Source organism: Rhinolophus hipposideros (assembly GCF_964194185.1).
Source record: "Rhinolophus hipposideros genome assembly, chromosome: 11".
Taxonomy (NCBI): Eukaryota; Metazoa; Chordata; class Mammalia; order Chiroptera; family Rhinolophidae; genus Rhinolophus; species Rhinolophus hipposideros.
This window is the reverse complement of record NC_138057.1, coordinates 74,321,589-74,338,584: the sequence shown is the minus strand read 5'-3', so window position 1 is coordinate 74,338,584 and position 16,996 is coordinate 74,321,589. Positions and strand designations below refer to the sequence as shown.

Sequence of the window (16,996 nt, the reverse complement as noted above, 5' to 3'; positions counted from 1 at the left end):
TCTAAGCAAAGTTAATTGAGTCTTAAATTATATTAAGAAAAACCATATAATTCTAGATACTTTGTATTAAGAGAGATTTTGATACTATCTGATTCTGTGAAGAATAAGAAATGAAAGAAGGGGGGTGGCTGGATGCTCAGTTGGTTAGAGCTTGAGCTCTGAACAACAGGGTTACAGGTTCAATTCCCACATGAGATGGTGGGCTGCGCCCTCTACAACTAGACTGAAGGGCAATGACTTGGAGCTGATGGGCCCTGGAGAAACACACTGTTCCCCAGTATTCCCCAATAAAGAAACCACTAAAAGGAAAGAAATGAAACAAGGAAAATTTATAGTTGGGAACCCCATTTTTCTTTAAATCTCTGAATGGTTGGTATATGAACTAGGTTAGGTTACACATTTTTTTGCCCATGAGCATATAACTCGGGGCAATAGGTAAAGATTCAGGTTAACAGACTTTGGCTCAGTGTAAAGAAAAGCTTTTGAACTGTTAAAGCAGTCTAAAATGGAATGAAGGGAATGAAGTACCTAATTGAATCACTAGCTATTGTGCGAGTATAGTTGACCCTTGAACAACACAGATTGGGGTGCTGACCTCCACGCGCAGTCGAAAATGTAACTTTTGACTTTCCGAAAACTTAGTTCTTCGTTAGTATCCATGGGGATTGTTTCCAGGACCCCAGCGCCCATGGATACCAAAATCCCCAGATGCTCAAGACCCCTGTATAAAATGGTATAAATCAATTCATACAGACTGGCCTCCACATCCGTGGATTCCCAACCTCGGATCCAAATAGTACAGGTAGTTATTGAAAAAAAATCTACATGTCAGTGGACCCTTGTGGTTCAAGGAGCAACTGTAGAATGTGATCAAGGCAACCCCTTGTCTTGGAATATTGTAGAGGGAATTCAAGTGAAGGTCTATTTAAGGCAATTTCTAAGGCATGTTCTAACTCTGAGATTCCGGGTTGTGGAATATGGGGATAACGATGCCTCTCACAGTTGCTGTACTGAAGAGATAAGACAGCATAGGTAAAAACTTCTTGAACGTTGGGTGGTATACTGTTGGTACTCACTGAATGTTCTTTGCCATATCTGTAAGAATAATCCATGCCCCGGCCTGCTGTGAGTGAGATGATGAATGTAAGCATGCTTTAAATATTCAAATCCTTTACAAGAATAGGTGCGGAAATCTGCTATCTCACCAGGCACCATTAGGGGCATTTTGCTTAATTTTGTTTGTTTACCAAGTGACACCTTAGCTTTTTAGCTTTTTTCCCCCAAGAAGGGTCTGATTTACCTACATATAGACTATGGATAGATTTGCCTTGCTGTGGCCACAGAATATGATGGTTAAGTGCATAGACTTTGGGGCCTCTTCGTAGCTGGGAGACTGACTACTGGAAAGTGATGTCACCTCATGAGCTTCAATGTCCTCCTCTGTAAATAAGGGCACTGTATTTAGCTCTGTCGTGAGGATTCAGCATAATAACATGAAAGTGCCTAGCACAGACCCTGGGCCGCAAGTGCTCCGTTAACCAGTTTCTCCTGTCATTATGCTCTTTTTCCACTACTGTGAGAGAAGTTGGCCAGAGGCCTCTTTGAAGGATTGGATTCTAGGGTTGATGGGGAGAGGGGCCTTTGTCTTGTAGGTCTTTGAGAAACTTCCTTCTGAATTGGTTCCTGGTCTATGGCGTAGACCAGTGCTGCTTACAGAAGTGGAACATGGCAGTAACATGAGCTGTAGCCAGACAGAGAAGCAGTCATAGGAGGACTCAAAGGGAATCTAGTCTCTTTATGCCCATCAGTGGAGAAATAGTCCCCTATAGTCTTTGATCTCAGCGTGGCCTTCTTAAACTCTTACGCAAAGCCACGCAGTGTTTCAGGACATGAGCAGATTCTTAACAGGTCTGTATTTGACTGTCATTCACTGGGCCCTTTGCTCTGGATCCACAGACTCCTGTACGAATGCTTTATGAAGAGGTTACTGAACTCCAGCTCTGATATTGGCATATTAGGGTCAGCTACATCCTAAATGGACAAGTGACTTGACTCTTTTTAAGATCTCCATTTTCTCATTCACAAAATGGTGATAACAGTTGTACCCACCTTTGGGATTATGAGGGTTACATGACAACACAAACAAAGCATAGTGCCTAGTCGCTTAGTGAAATCTTACCCGTGAAGAAAGGAAGTTGTCGTTCTTATAGATGTTGATTACTCATAACTATTTTTAAGTCTATTCTCGGAGAGTTCTGGTTCATATTTTAATGCATATATGTAATAGAACATTAAAGGTTTTAATTTAACATTAGAAAATTTGGATTCTTCTTTAGCCAATCATGATTTCCCGAGTGTTCCATGCTGTTTCCAAGCCCTTGCAGCATCTCAAGCCCAGCACTCTCGGAGTCCCATCTCGCACATAGTGCTGTTTGTTATACCATCCATTTTGCTGGTTCGGCCTTTTGTTGTTTAGTTTTTTAATTCGCTTTGTAACTTTGCTCTAATGTTTACCTTGAGATTCCTTTGCCTTTTTAAAAGGAAAAGAAAAGGAATGCTTATTTTACCAGGGTCATTTTTATAGGATATCATAGCCAAGTTTCTTTTAGTTGCAAATAACAGAAATTCATTTAAGTTAGCTTAAGAAAGAAAAAAAGGATTCTATTACAAGAACTTTGGAATGTCAATTTGTTCCAGTTTTTCAATTTGCGCAGTTAGGAAGTACATCCAAGCCTAGAAAGGCTTAGAAAAGTTTGTACCTAGGAAGTACAGGTCCTCAAAAACCCAGGCAATTCCCTTTTCCATAGCTATTTCCCTAGCTGCGTGGTCTCGTATCTGCTTTTCTCTGCATACCTGCTATTTGAGTAAGAGCCTTTATGTCTGTTTCCCCATATGAAAAAAAAGTTGTGTGTTAGTTTCCTATAATGCTGTTTAAATTGTACCACAAACTGCGGCTTAAAACAACGGAAATTTATTCTCTCCCAGTTTTGAAAGCCAGAAATCCAAAATCAGTATCACTGGGCTGAAATGAAGATGTGAGCAGAACTTCATTCCTCGCCTCTTCCAGCTTCTGTGGCTGCCTGTATTCTTTGGCTTGTGGCCAACTTCTGCCTCTTCACATTGCCTTCTCTTATGTGTGCTAGTATGTGCACGTGTGCGTGTGTGTGTGTGCACATGCTCTCCTCTCCTGTCTGTATCAAGTCTCCTGCCTCTTACACAGATATGTGTCATGGCAAGTAGTGCCCACCCTTATCATCCAGAATAATCGCTCCAGCTCGAGATCCTTAATTTGATCACCTCTGCAAAGATCCCTTTTCCTTCCAAGATAACGGTTCCAGGGTCCAGGGAACCTGATACCTTTCCGTGTCCATTATCCAGCCTACTACAAATGGGGATGATAAGGACGTATCTCAAAGTTGGCATTTAATACAGGTTCCGTGAGTGCTGGCCTCCCTCTTGCCCTCCCTCCGATACGCGTATACAGCGCCATACCCCTCCTCTAACATTGGCAAGTGCTTTTCTTTTCAAGAATGTCATTATCACGTTAAGTGTGATTTGTTAGGATAATAATGAAAATAATAGCTATTTATTAAATGTCAGTTGTATCCCAAGGACTGTGTTGAGTACTTAATCCATGATAGATAAGTATTAGATTGGTGCAAAAGTAATTGCGGTTTTTGCAATTATTTTTATCCTTTTACACTGCAATTACTTTTGCACCAACCTAATATCATTATAAACCCCATTTTATAGAGAAACTAGACTCAAAGAGGTGAAGTAACTTAATTTGCTCAAGTTCACCCAACTGATAAATGTCAGAACTAGGGTTCAAATAAGCATCTAATTTTTTTCTTTTTTTTAAATTAAAGTTTATTGGGGTGACAATTGTTAGTAAAGCTACATAGGTTTCAGGTGTACAATTCTGTATTACATCATCTATATATCACATTGTGTGTTCACCACCCAGAGTCAGTTTTCCTTCCATCACCATGTGTTTGATCCCCTTTACCCTCATCTACCACAGTTTAGTGGTTACCAGATGGTTACCTTACCATCTGGTAAACACTCAACTGTTGTCTGTGTCAATGAGTTTTTGTTTGTTTGTCTTGTTCCTTTGTTGCTTTTAATTTTATATCCCACGTATCAGTGAAATCATTATGGTTTTTTACTTTTTCTGTCTGACTTATTTCACTTAGCATTTTAATCTTGAATTCCATCCATGTTCTCGTAAATGGCACTACTTCATCTTTTCTTATGGCAGAATAGTATTCCATGGTGTATATATACAACTTCTGGTTGTTTCCATGTCTTGGCCACAATAAATAAAGATGCAATGAACATTGGAGCACATATATCTTTACGGATAAATGTTTTCAGATTTTTTTGGCTAGGTACCCAGGAGAGGGATTGCTGGGTCATATGGTAATTCTATAATCTTAATTTTTTGAGGAACCTCCACACTGCTCTCCATAGCAGCTGCACCAGTCTGCATTCCCACCAACAGTGTATGAGGGTTCCTTTTTCCTCCACAGCCTCTCCAACACTTGTTACTATTTGTCTTGTTGATGATAGCCATTCTAACTGGGGTGAGGTGATATCTCATTGTGGTTTTTATTTGCATTTCTCTGATGATTAATGATGTTGAACATTTTTTCGTATGTCTATTGGCCATCTGTATGTCCTCTTTGGAGAAATGTCTCTTCAGGTCCTCTGCCCATTTTTTAATTGGATTGCTTGTTTTTCTGTTGTTGAGTTGTGTGAGTTTCTTATATTTTTTGGATATCAGAGGCATTGTTTGCAAAAATTTTCTCCCATTCAGTTGGTTGCCTCTTTATTTTGTTAATGGTTTCTTTTTCTGTGCAGAAGCTTTTTAGTTTGATATAGTCCCATTCATTTATTTTAGCTTTTACTTCCCTTGCTTTTGCAGTCAAATTCATAAGATGCTCTTTGAACCCAAGGTCCATAAATTTAGTACCTGTTTTCTTCTATGCAGTTTATTGTTTTAGGTCTTATGCTTAGGTCTTTGATCCATTTTGAATTAATTTTGGTACATGGTGACAGATAGCAATCCAGTTTTATTCTTTTGCACGTGCCTTTCCAATTTTCCCAACACCATTTATTGAAGAGGCTGTCTTTCTCCATTGTATGTTTTTTGCTTCTTTGTCAAAAATTATCTGCCCATATTTATGTGGGTTTCTTTCTGAGTTCTCAATTCTATTCCATTGGTCTGTGTGTCTGTTTTTCTGCCAATATCGTGCTGTTTTGATTATTGTTGCCCTGTAGTACAAGCTAAAGTCAAGGAGTGTGATACCTTCAGCATTCTTTTTTTTTTTTTTTAAAGATTTTATTAGGGAAGGGGAACAGGACTTTATTGGGGAACTGTGTACTTCCAGGACTTTTTTTCCAAGTCAAGTTGTCCTTTCAATCTTAGTTGTGGAGGGTGCCGTTCAGCTTCAAATTGTTGTCCTTTCAGTCTTAGTTGCGGAGGGCGCAGCTCACCTCCAGGTCCAGTTGCCATTGCTAGTTGCAGGGGGCGCAGCCCAACATCCCTTGCAGGAGTCGAGGAATCAAACTGGCATCCTTGTGGTTGAGAGGACGTACTCCAACCAACTGAGCCATCAGGGAGGCAGCTCAGCTCAACGTGCAGTGTTCAATCTTCATTGCAGGGGGCGGAACCCACCATCCCTTGTGGGACTCGAGGAATTGAACTGGCAACCTTGTGGTTGAGAGCCCACTGGCCTATGTGGGAATCGAACCGGCAGCCTTCGGCGTTAGGAGCATGGAGCTCCAACCGCCTGAGCCACCGGGCCGGACCCCAGCATTGTTCTTTTATCTTAGGATTCATTTGGCTATTCAGGGTCTTTCGTAGTTCCATACAAATCTGATGATTTTTTGTTCTATTTCTTTAAAAAATGCCATTGGGATTTTGATGGGGATTGCATTAAATCTGTATATTGCTTTGCATAATATGGCCATTTTAACTATGTTGATTCTTCCAATCCATGATCACGGAATGTCTTTCCATTTCTTTGTGTCTTCTTCAATTTCTTTTAAATGTGTCTTATAGTTTTCAGCATATAAGTCTTTCACATCCTTGATTAAGTTTATTCCTTGGTATTTTCTTCTTTTTTTTGCAATTGCAAAAGGAATTTTTTTTTTTATTTATTTTTCTGAGATTTCATTGTTAGTATATAGGAATGCAATGGACTTTTGTATGTTGATTTTCTAGCCGGCCACATTACTGTATTTGTTGATTGTTTCTAATAGATTTTGGGAGAGTCTTTAGGGTTTTCTACATATAGCGTCATGTCATCTGCAAAGAGTAACAATTTAACTTCTTCATTCCTAATTTGGATGCCTTATTTCTTTCTCTTGCCTGATTGCTCTGGTGAGGACTTCCAACACTATGTTGAAAAGCAGAGGTGATAGGGGACAGTCCTGTCGTGTTCCTGAACGTAGAGCAAAGGGCTTCAGTTTTTCACCGTTAATTATGATATTAGCTGATGGTTTGTCATATGGCCTTTATTATGTTAAGGTATTTTCCTTCTATATCTATAGAAGGAAGGTGTTAAGTGTTTTAATCATAAATGGATGTTGTATCTTGTCAAATGCTTTTTCTGCATCAGTTAATACAATCAAATGATTTTTATTCTGTATTTTGTTTATGTGATGTGTCACATTGATGGATTTGCATGTGTTGAACCATCCTTGTGCCCCTGGGATGAACCCCAGTTAATTGTGATGAATAATCTTTTTAATGCATCGTTGCATTCGATTTGCTAGAATTTTGTTTAGGATTTTTACATCTGTATTCATCAGAAATATTAGTCTGTAGTTTAATTTTTTGTGTGTTATCCTTACGAGATTTTGGTATCAGGGTAATGTTGGCCTCATAAAATGAATTAGGGAGTATTGTCTCTTCAATTTTTTGGAAGAGTTTGAGTAGAACAGATATTAGATCCTCTTTGAAGGTTTGGTAGAATTCACTAGTGAAGCCATCTCGTCTCGGACTTTTGCTTTGGGGAAGGTTTGAGATGACCGATTCAATTTCCCTACTGGTGATTGGTCTATTTAGATTTTCCAATTCTTTGTGATTCAGCCTAGGAAGACTATCTGTTTCTAAGAACTTGGACATTTCTTCTTGGTTATTGAATTTGGTGGCATATAGTCCTTCATAGTATTCTTGGATGATCCTTTGTATTTCTGTGGCGTCCGTGATAACTTCCCCTCTTTCATTTCTGATTTTATTAGTCTATTCTCTTTTTATTTTAGTGAGTCTAGCCAAGGTTTTGTCAATTCCTTGTGGTTTTGACAAATTCACATTTGTCACATTAATTTTTTCTATTGTCTTTTTGTTCTCTATTTCATTTAGTTCTGCTCTGATTTTTATTTCTTCTGTTGACCTTGGTTTCATTTGTTCTTCTTTTTCTAGTTCTTTAAGGTGTGACATGAGATTATTTATCTGGGACTTTTCTTGTTTCTTGAGATAGGCCTGTAGTGATGTAAATTTCCCTCTTAAAACTGCTTTCACTGCATTCCCAAAATATTGGTAGCATGTATTTTCATTCTCATTTGTTTCTATGTATCTTTTGATCTCTCCTCTTATTTCTTCTTTGACCCAGGTCATTCTTTAAAAGTATGTTGTTTAATCTCCACATATTTGTGGTTTTTCCTGCTTCTTTTTTGCAGTTGATACCCAATTTCAAAGCCTTGTGATCAGATAATATGCTTAGTATGATTTCAATCTTCTTAAAATTTCTGAGGCTAGTTTTATGTGCCAATATATGATCTATACTTGAGAATGTTCCATGTACACTAGAAAAGAACGTATAGTCTGATGTTCTAGGACGAAGTGATCTGTAAATATCAATTATGTCCACTTCATCTAATGTGTCATTTAGGGCTGATATTTCTTTATATATTTTCTGTTTGGATGATCTATCCATAGCTGTCAGTGATGTATCTAGGTCCCCTTTCTATAATTGTGTTTTGGTCAGTTTCTCCCTTTAGTTCTCTTTGTAGTTGCTTGGTATATTTCAGTGCTCCCTGATTGAGGGCATAAATATGACTATTGATGACTGTTATGTCTTCTTGTTGTATAGCCCCCTTTATTATTATGAAATGTCCATCTTTGTCTCTTGTTACCTTTTTTATACTGAAGTCTGTTTCATCTTACATCAGTTTGAGTACACCTGCTTTTCTCTGGTTACTATTTGCTTGGAATGTCAATTTCCACCCTTTTGCTTTGAGTCTATATTTGTCCTTGCAGCTGAGATGTGTCTCTTGGATGTAGGATATGGTTGCATTTAGTTTTTAATCCAATCTGCTACTCTGTGCCTTTTTATTGGTGAGTTCAGTCCATTTACATTTAAGGTGATTATTGATATATGAGGATTTCCTCTCATTCTTTGGTTTTCTGGTAGGACTGTGTCTCCATTGTTTCTTTGCCTTTTTGTTGCTCTCTATTATTTCAGTATGGTGGTATTCTATGATTTTTACCTATGTTTCTTCTTTTCTTATGTCATGTATTTCAGTTCTGGATTTTCTTGGGGGTGGTTACCATTAAGTTTACATAAAAGAAAGTTTCTTATTTAGAATATTCCATTTTCTTCAGCATGCTTACTCTCTCCCTTCCCTCATGCCGGTTTAGACCTTTTCTCTCCCCCCTTTTATGTTTTTCTTAATGCAAATTATCCCTATGTATGCAGTGAGTTTCATTCCTGCACTGCAGTAGCAAGTTGTCTTTTTATTCTTTTTCTTTTTTTCTTCTTCTTCTTTACCCTATATGTTATGTTTAAATGTATAGTGTTTTATTTGGTGTAGGGGTTGCCATTTCCTGCTTCTGGCTGTCTGTTCATAATACTACTCATGGTTTTGTATTCTTTTGCTTTTGTTTCAGGTCCAACAGCCTCCTTCAGTATTTCTTATAGTGCAGGTCGTGTGTTAGAAAACTCCCTCAGCTTCTGTAGGTCTGGAAAGGGCTTTATTCCTCCTTCACATCTAAAGCATATCTTTGCTGGGTATATTATTCTTGGCTTATAATTTCTCTCTTTCAATAGTTTGAATATTTGAGTCCACTCCCTCCTGGCTTGTAAAGTTTCTGCTGAAAAATCTGATGATAACCTAATGGGCTTTCCTTTGTAAGTTACGGTCTTCTTTTCCCTTGCTGCCTTGAGGATTCTTTCTTTGTTGTTAATTTTTGACAGCTTCAATGCAATGTGCCTTGGAGGAGGCCTGTTGGAGTTGAGGTAATTAGGTGTTCTATTTGCTTCGTGGATTCGAGGATCTAGTTGTTTCCACAAGTTGGGGAAGTTCTCGTTGGGAAGTTCTCATCGACTATTTGTTTGAATATACTCTGTGTTCCCTTCTCCCTTTCTTCTCCTTCTGGTATGCCCATTATTCTTACATTGTTCTTTCTGATGGAGTAGAATTCTTTCATTTCTTTTAACTCTCAAGTCTGTCTTTTCTTCAATCTGTGTCATTTCCAGATTTCTATCTTCAATGTCACTAATTCTTTCCTCCATCTGGTCAGCTCTATTACCTAAGTTGGCTATTTCATTCTTCATTTCTTTTATTGAATTCTTAATCTCCAGAAATTCTATTTGGTTCTTTTTTAAAATTTCAGTCTCTTTGGTAAAAAGTTCATTTTGCTCTTTGATTGTGTTTCTGAGTTCATTAAACTGCCTCTTTGTTTTCTTGCATCTTGTTGAGTTTTTTCAAAATTGCAGTCTTGAATTCTCTGTCATTTAAGTCACGTATTTCCATATGTTTAAGTTCATTTTCTGGAGACTTTTCATTTTCTTTCTGAGCTGCCTTTTTACCTTGGTTATTCATGGCAATTAATGAATTATTATTTCTTCTCCTAGACATCTACAGGAGTGGGTTCTGCAACAGGTTGATAGAAAGAGGTCTTTCCTTTGCTTTCCAGTAGGAGTTGGTAGAATGCTTTATTTTCTGTCCAACTGCAGTCTTTAATTCTTTCTCATGGTGTAGTGTTTTCTGCACTGTTCCGGCTTCTCACACAATGTGGAGATTCCCTGGAAGGTGGGCTTCTCCTCTGTGAGCAGGTTGCCTGGGTCTCAGAGCGTCACCTCCGTTGGAGCATGTCAAAAGCTTCTGAAGTTCCTGCACCATATTCAGGGCTTGTGTGTTTCAGCAACTCTGTTTACTCCTGCAGGGATCTGCCCAGATAGTTCGGGGCAGGGGCACGGTGGGTTGTGAGAGGTGGCCCTGAGCAATGGCAGCGACCACCAGCACAGCCCGTCCTGCACCCAGGGCTCCTCCCCTTCTCCGGAACTAATTGGGCTGTGAGTCTTTTGCGGTGTACTGTAGTTCTTAGAACTGCAAATATTCTGTTTTGAATCTGGCACTGCTACTGTTCTGCTTCTAGCACTGGGAGGGTAGGAGGGGGCGGCTAGGCTCCATGCCTAAGCCTTCCGTTGTCTGCTTGGCAGTGAGGGCTTAAACCTCCTTTTTCCCTCAGGCAGGACTGTGGGCCATAAGGGGAATGCTAGCAATCTGAATTCTTCTCTCCTATGGCTGGGTAGCTCCAGAATGCAGGGAGCTTGGAGCTCCGAGCTAGGTCTGCGTCCTGCGCAAGCAGCCCACATCCCCACACGTCCCACTTCCCTCCTCCCTCGCTCACCAGTTTGCCCACCTTTAGATGATTTCAGTTGCGCATCTCTTTGTCTTGCCTGTCTGCTGCGCAGGGAGTCCTTTGTGGAGTTAAAGCTGTTCAATTTGTTGTAAATTCCAGGGGAGGTTTACAGAGGCTCACCTCTTGCCGCCATTTCTATGACGTCATCCTAAACCAAAATCACCTCTCTAATTCTAAGGGCTGTGTCCTTAACCATGATAACTTGCCTGTTATATCTTGGCTTTACGCCTGCAGTTCTAAAACTTTGAGGTTTCAGAGTAAGGCTCAAGAGTGAGGCTTAAACCTCTGGTTTCTTTCACCTATGAGCAAGGTCTGACATCACAGTTCACTTCACCATGGCGTTTTTTTGTCATATGCCTATTTTGGGGTACTTTCTTGGTCCCGAGTTAGTGGAATTTTAGGGAAGAGGAAGTGGAGAGGTATATTCCAGCCTGAATTTCCTCTTTTATTAACTTGTTTGTTGCTAGGTAGTGACTTCCTTAACTATGGGGATTATGATGCTTTATTTCTGAATACAAGGTACCTAGGACAGAGCCTGGGTACAGAGTAGGTGTTTTGCTAGAATGGAAGCTCCACCATGGACTTTTATTCACTGTTGTATCTGTGCCATACAATAGTGCCTAGAATAGGATAGTTGCTGAACACATATCTGTTGGATGGATGGATGGCTTGGCTGGACATCGGTAAAGGTCCTTCACTTGTTGACAAGTACAGTTACTGTTTATCGGGTGTACACCATGTGCTAGGCACTTACATACATTTTCAGTAATCCTGCCCACCTTACCACCAAGTAGAAATGATGAGCTGTGGCTGAGGAAGCTAAGGGAGAGGGAGGTGTCAAAGCTACTGCCCAGGTTTCTGACTTGAATACTGGTCCACGTGGTGACGAAATCCAGGGGGAGGAGCATGAGTCCTTTTTCCCAATAGTCTGTGTTTGCAGTACCTGCAGGTAGACGCAGGGGTCTGTTCCAAGGACAAGGGCTCTAAAGATACCCCGTTTGCCAGGCATCCTGAGAGGGTGATTTTCTTGATCTACCCAGGGTGGGATTGCTTGTTCCAGAACTGCAGGCTTAACGCCTTTCTTTCCACCGTCTTCTAACGTGAATGTGTTCAGTTTCTGTTCCAGATGACCGGGCTGAACAACGCACCTGTCTCATTTGCGGGGACCGCGCCACTGGCTTGCATTATGGAATCATCTCCTGTGAGGGCTGCAAAGGGTTTTTCAAGCGCAGCATTTGCAACAAGCGGGTCTATCGGTGCAGCCGTGACAAGAACTGTGTCATGTCTCGGAAGCAGAGGAACAGGTGCCAGTACTGCCGCCTGCTCAAATGCCTCCAGATGGGGATGAACCGGAAGGGTGAGTGGTGCCTGCAGCTCTACTGCCCACCCTGCCCCCATCGTGTCACTGTTAGTGTCACCTCTTCATTCCCAAGCCTGCAGCAGATGCTCGGTCTTGTACTGTGTACTCATGAGCCCGAAAATGAATCTAGCACAGTTGCTGCCTGCAGGGGTCTCCCCGACGAGGATTAAGGATTCTGTGAGAAAGAATCCACAGGCTCCATGTGGCGAGACCCCAATTAACAATCAAGTCCTGACTGGGATTAATATACCCGACCAGTTCTTCTCTCAGGGCATGATGATAGGAAGTAGGCATTTTAGATGAAAAGGCAGGAAGGCAGTAGGATCATGGCGTTTGCTAGAATCGTGGCATTTGCAGAGGCTAGGACATGCCCAGAAATCTGCGTCCAGGTTGGTGAAGAATTTGGGATTTATTGGGAAGCTTTTCAAGAGCCATTATCCTGAAATGACATGAATAAACATATTCTAAGAGGATTAACCCAGAAGGAGCTTTGAAGAATGGATTGGGCTGGTGAAGCAGAAAAGGCACTGAAAAAGTTTTTAGGAGAGTCCAAAGGAAGTTGTGAAGGAAGGGTCTGAAGGAGGAGAAGGGAATGGGATGGCGCAGAATGTGGGAGAAGCTCACCTGGTAGGAGCTGGTGACATCCTGGATATTGGGCAGCACCAGAACGTGAAGATTTGGATTAACAGTAACGGCCCTACCAGGAAAAAGAGTCAGGCAAAATGTTGGCCTTGGCAATGCTGAGTTTGACGTCCCTGAGAAGGACACACAGAGAAGTCCACCGAGGAAACTGGATATGATCAGAACTGAGGTGAAAAATCCTGCCTATAAGTAGAAGTTTGTGGAGCTGTTGGCATAAAGGTGGTCAAGTTTTGTTAGTGGTAGGTAGAAGTCACCCAAAGAGCAAACTTGCATACAGAAGAGAAGAGGGCCAATGTCAGAACTCTAGGAGTAAGTGTGGCATAGAAATTAGTAACGTTGCAACAAATATGTCATGTGCCAAGTGGGTACTAGACTACAAGGCGATCACTGCATAAACTATATACAAGTCTAACCACTATGCTGTCCACTTGAAACGACTATAAAATAATATTGAATGTCAACTACAACTGAAAAGAAATAATTTTAAAATAACACGTTCTTTAAAAGAGAACTCTAGGAGTATTTTCATGAATGGTACAGAGTAGTGCAGTGTAGTTCAGCAGAAAGAATAGAGGTTGGTGAGAGACTAGCTCTGTGACCTTGGGCAGTTTGCTTTATGTCTCTGATGCTCAATTATCTTACCTTTAAAAGGGTATGATAAATACTTACCTTTCAGAGTTCTCTAGAGGATTAAATATAACGATGTATATAAAATACCCAGCAAGGTATTAGGAGTTCACAGTAGTGTGCAGGGGTGGGGGTTAGTCAGATTTCATGAACTGTTCAAATTGGTCTATCTGGATGTCTCCATTCATTAATGCATGGAGACATCCAGATAGACTCCAGACTGGTTTTTTATTGTGTGCGTGATAAGAATCTTTTGAAAACTTGCCCATTATTAAGAAAGGTAAAAGAGATAATGGCAGAGCACTGAGATAAACTTAAATAATATAATTTATAATACTAATACTTATTGAGCACTGGGTGTACCAGCAACTCGTATGCACTTTCTGTGCATGATCTCATTAAATACACACAGCACCCTGTGACTAACCATCACCCTCAGTTTACAGATGTAGCCTAGGGAGGTAAAGTGACCTACTAGTAGTTAGTTTAGTGGTGGTTATGTTGATAGTTAATCATTATTAAGTTGTAATTTGCTTTTAATCAAGCCGTTCATAATCATACCATAATCCTACGGACAGCATGCTGCTTCATATACCTGCCACGGCATAGCTGTTTGCACGTTGGAATACTCTCTTGTTTACTGAATGAAGAAATGGCAGGGCGTTTAAACTGTTACCAACTTTGTCCCGGGTCTATATTTCTAACCTCGTCTTCTGTCCAGAACATACTTACTGTGCTTCAAGCATGCCTTGCACTGCCCTGCCTGTGCTCGTGTTTTTTCCTCTACCTAGAAATCCTGTCCTTTTACAGACATCTCTCCCAGTCACCAATGCAGGACAAGTAATGTCTTAAAGAGAGATTCTGATCATCTCCTCACCTTCGTCTGATTTGGGATTGTCCTCTAGTTTTTTTGTCTCCCTTTGTTGCCCTCACTGAATATTTTATCGGAGCATAATTTGAGTTGCCTTCTTGACTACTCTGATGGCTCATCCTGCTTTTTCAGCTGGAGTGTGACATTCTGAGGTTTCCAGCCAAAATCCCCTATTTCAGCTTAACTTCATAACCTCTATAACCATAACCTGGAGAAGATGACACGGGGCATAAGGGGTGGTAGCTGCCTTCCTAGCCCCACGTGCATGCAGAGCAGACAGGCTCAGCTGCCTCGTGAAGGCTGCCTCTCAGATAGAAGCCCTGCCACCTCCTGGTTGGTGCTGGGAAAGCGGAATTAAAATTACAGCAGCCTTTGGAATATTTGGGGGTGATGGAACTGTTCTGCGTGGAACTGGGGTTTCCACACATAATTTTATGCATTTGTCAAAATCTATAGAACTATGCACCACAAAAGAAGTGAATTTTACCGTATATAAATGTTTTTAAAAGGAAACCAGTATATGGGGGAAAACACTAGAATGCAGACTGACAAATGAATCTGACTGATATAAACAAAACGCATATCCACATTGAAGGGAATGGAAAGAAAGGAGCTGACCTTGAAAAACAGTGTTTTGACTGTATACTGTGAGGCTGAAGACAAAAAGAACTGTATACAAAAAAGCACCCTAGTTTGTAAATTTGTTTCTCTCAGGGTTATAGGTTAGGAATTCTGTCGCTAATTTATTTGTATACTAGGGTTGAACAAACAATATATTATAGATAATGATAGTCAGGTTTTTCATATCAGGGAAAGAAGTCATAAATCAGGAAAAGGGAAGGCTGGATTTGATTCAGAGATATTAATAAGGACTTGTGTTTAGATAGATAAATAGAAAATACAGATATGTATGTATATACATGAGTTGGTCTACGTATTTTCTAGCTCTGGCTATTGAGAGGGCTAGAAGCAGTGATACCTCACTAGTGCCCAGATCTTGGTTTCTAAATATCAATAAAAGGAATTAGGACTCCTTGGAGAACTGATTGGTCCTAGAGCTAACGCAGGGAAAATGTAAGATGAGCCTGGAGCATCTTGTGCCAGAAAGTGCTATATATTTTAAAAATAAAAATAAAAAAAAGGAAAGGGTGGGGAGAGGAAGCAAATCAAAAGAGCATAGAAGCCAACCTGAAAAAGCTTCCGAAAGTCGTCAACGTTGGAACAACTTTAAGCAACAAAATAACTGTATATTCGTTTATAATCTAAAGACTGAAATATCCATGAGTTCACACTGACAGAACTACTGGATTAAGTAAACAAAAGAGTGAGAATTCTTCCTTAATGAATTCTAATTAACAAATGTAGAAAGTCGGTGTTAGACGACCAGGTATAATTGCTGCAGGCATACTAAAATAAAGAGTGCAGGTTTCAACAGAAACAGAATGTTTGCGTAGTTTCTGAATATTTAGTCATTACAGAGGGAAAAATGGTTTCAGTAGAGAATTCTGACAGATACCGCTTAGCCAAGCAACCGAGGTCAACATTACCAGTGTGTTTACAGTGACATCATGTAGCCCTGATGCTAAGGACACACGCACGCACGCGCACACACACACGGATAGTTTCATTCCCATCTAATCTTGAGAAAATAGATATGCCCAAATTGAGAGAAATTCTTCAAAATAACTTACAATCTATAAAACACTCCAAAAGTGTCCAGGTCACGAAAGACAAGGAGAGACTAAAAAACTGTCACAGATTGGAGGAGACTATGGAGACATGACAGCTACATATAATGTGGGATCCTGGGTTGGATTCTGGAACAGAAAAAGGACATCAGTGGAACTGGGGAAAACCAAATAAAGTCTATACTTTGGTTAATAGTGTTGTACCAAAGTTCATTTCTTACTTTTGATGAATATTCTATGGTTATATAAGGTGTTAACAGAAGGTATAGAGTATATGGGAATTCTCTATATTAGTTTTGCAACTCTTGTATAAGTCCAAGCATTTCAAAATTTTAGAACTTAACTGTTAAAAAAATGCAGCTGCCATGTATGAACCAGCTCCATCTCTGGATGTACAATTAACCAATATTAAACAATAACAATTAAACAATATACCATGATAAAAGTTATGTGAATGTGGTCTCTCTCTCTCTCTCTCTCTCTCTCTCTGTCTCTGTCTCTGTCTCTGTCTCTCTCTCTCATAACTAAGACCTGGAAGTTGGCTGTTCAGAAAGATGATGACGGAGATTCAAATGGGGGTAGTGAGTGGTGGCTGGGTCCTGTCTGTCCCTCCCCAGTACTACCTCTGATCCTAAATACATACTCGTCACCCAGTTTTCAGAATGAAGTCGGGCTTCACAGAATGATTTTCAAGGCCCTTCAGACTGTGGTACCAGCCACTCTTCCCTTCCCTTTTCCCTCTGCTGCTCCCCACACACAATGCACTTTCCACCCAGCTCTCCAAAAATTGAATGATGTTTCTTGTTTTGGGGGCTTTGCGTGTATGATCTCATCTTCATGGAATATTCTATTCACTCTTCTTTACCTTACTATATATACTTGTCTTTTGAGGCTCAGTTTTTATTTGTTACGTCCTCTAAAAAGCCTTCTCTGACACACCCTCCCCCACACACCAGATAATACCCAGTGCTGCCACAGCCCTGTTTTGCCCTCTGCCATCGTCCTGATCACCTTGTGCAGTCTTTGTTTACCTGTCTGTTCCCGCCATTGTTAGAGAATGAGCCCCTCAAGGGCCATGACCAAGTCCTACTCTTCTGTGTCTCTCAGTTTATTTACTTATTTATTTTTGCCAAAGTTAAAAGCGCATCAAA

The 16,996-nt window shown here is 40.3% G+C and overlaps 1 protein-coding gene across 4 annotated transcripts in view; it reads left to right on the top strand.

Moving 5' to 3' along the window:
* Positions 1-16,996, top strand: part of NR6A1 (nuclear receptor subfamily 6 group A member 1) — a 211,265-nt gene that overhangs the window by 163,948 nt on the left and 30,321 nt on the right. For all 4 annotated transcript variants that reach the window (XM_081066858.1, XM_081066857.1, XM_081066860.1 and 1 more), the window contains one exon: positions 11,772-12,014. In XM_081066858.1, coding sequence (XP_080922984.1) covers positions 11,772-12,014 — 243 coding nt within the window. The remainder of the gene's footprint in view (positions 1-11,771; positions 12,015-16,996) is intronic.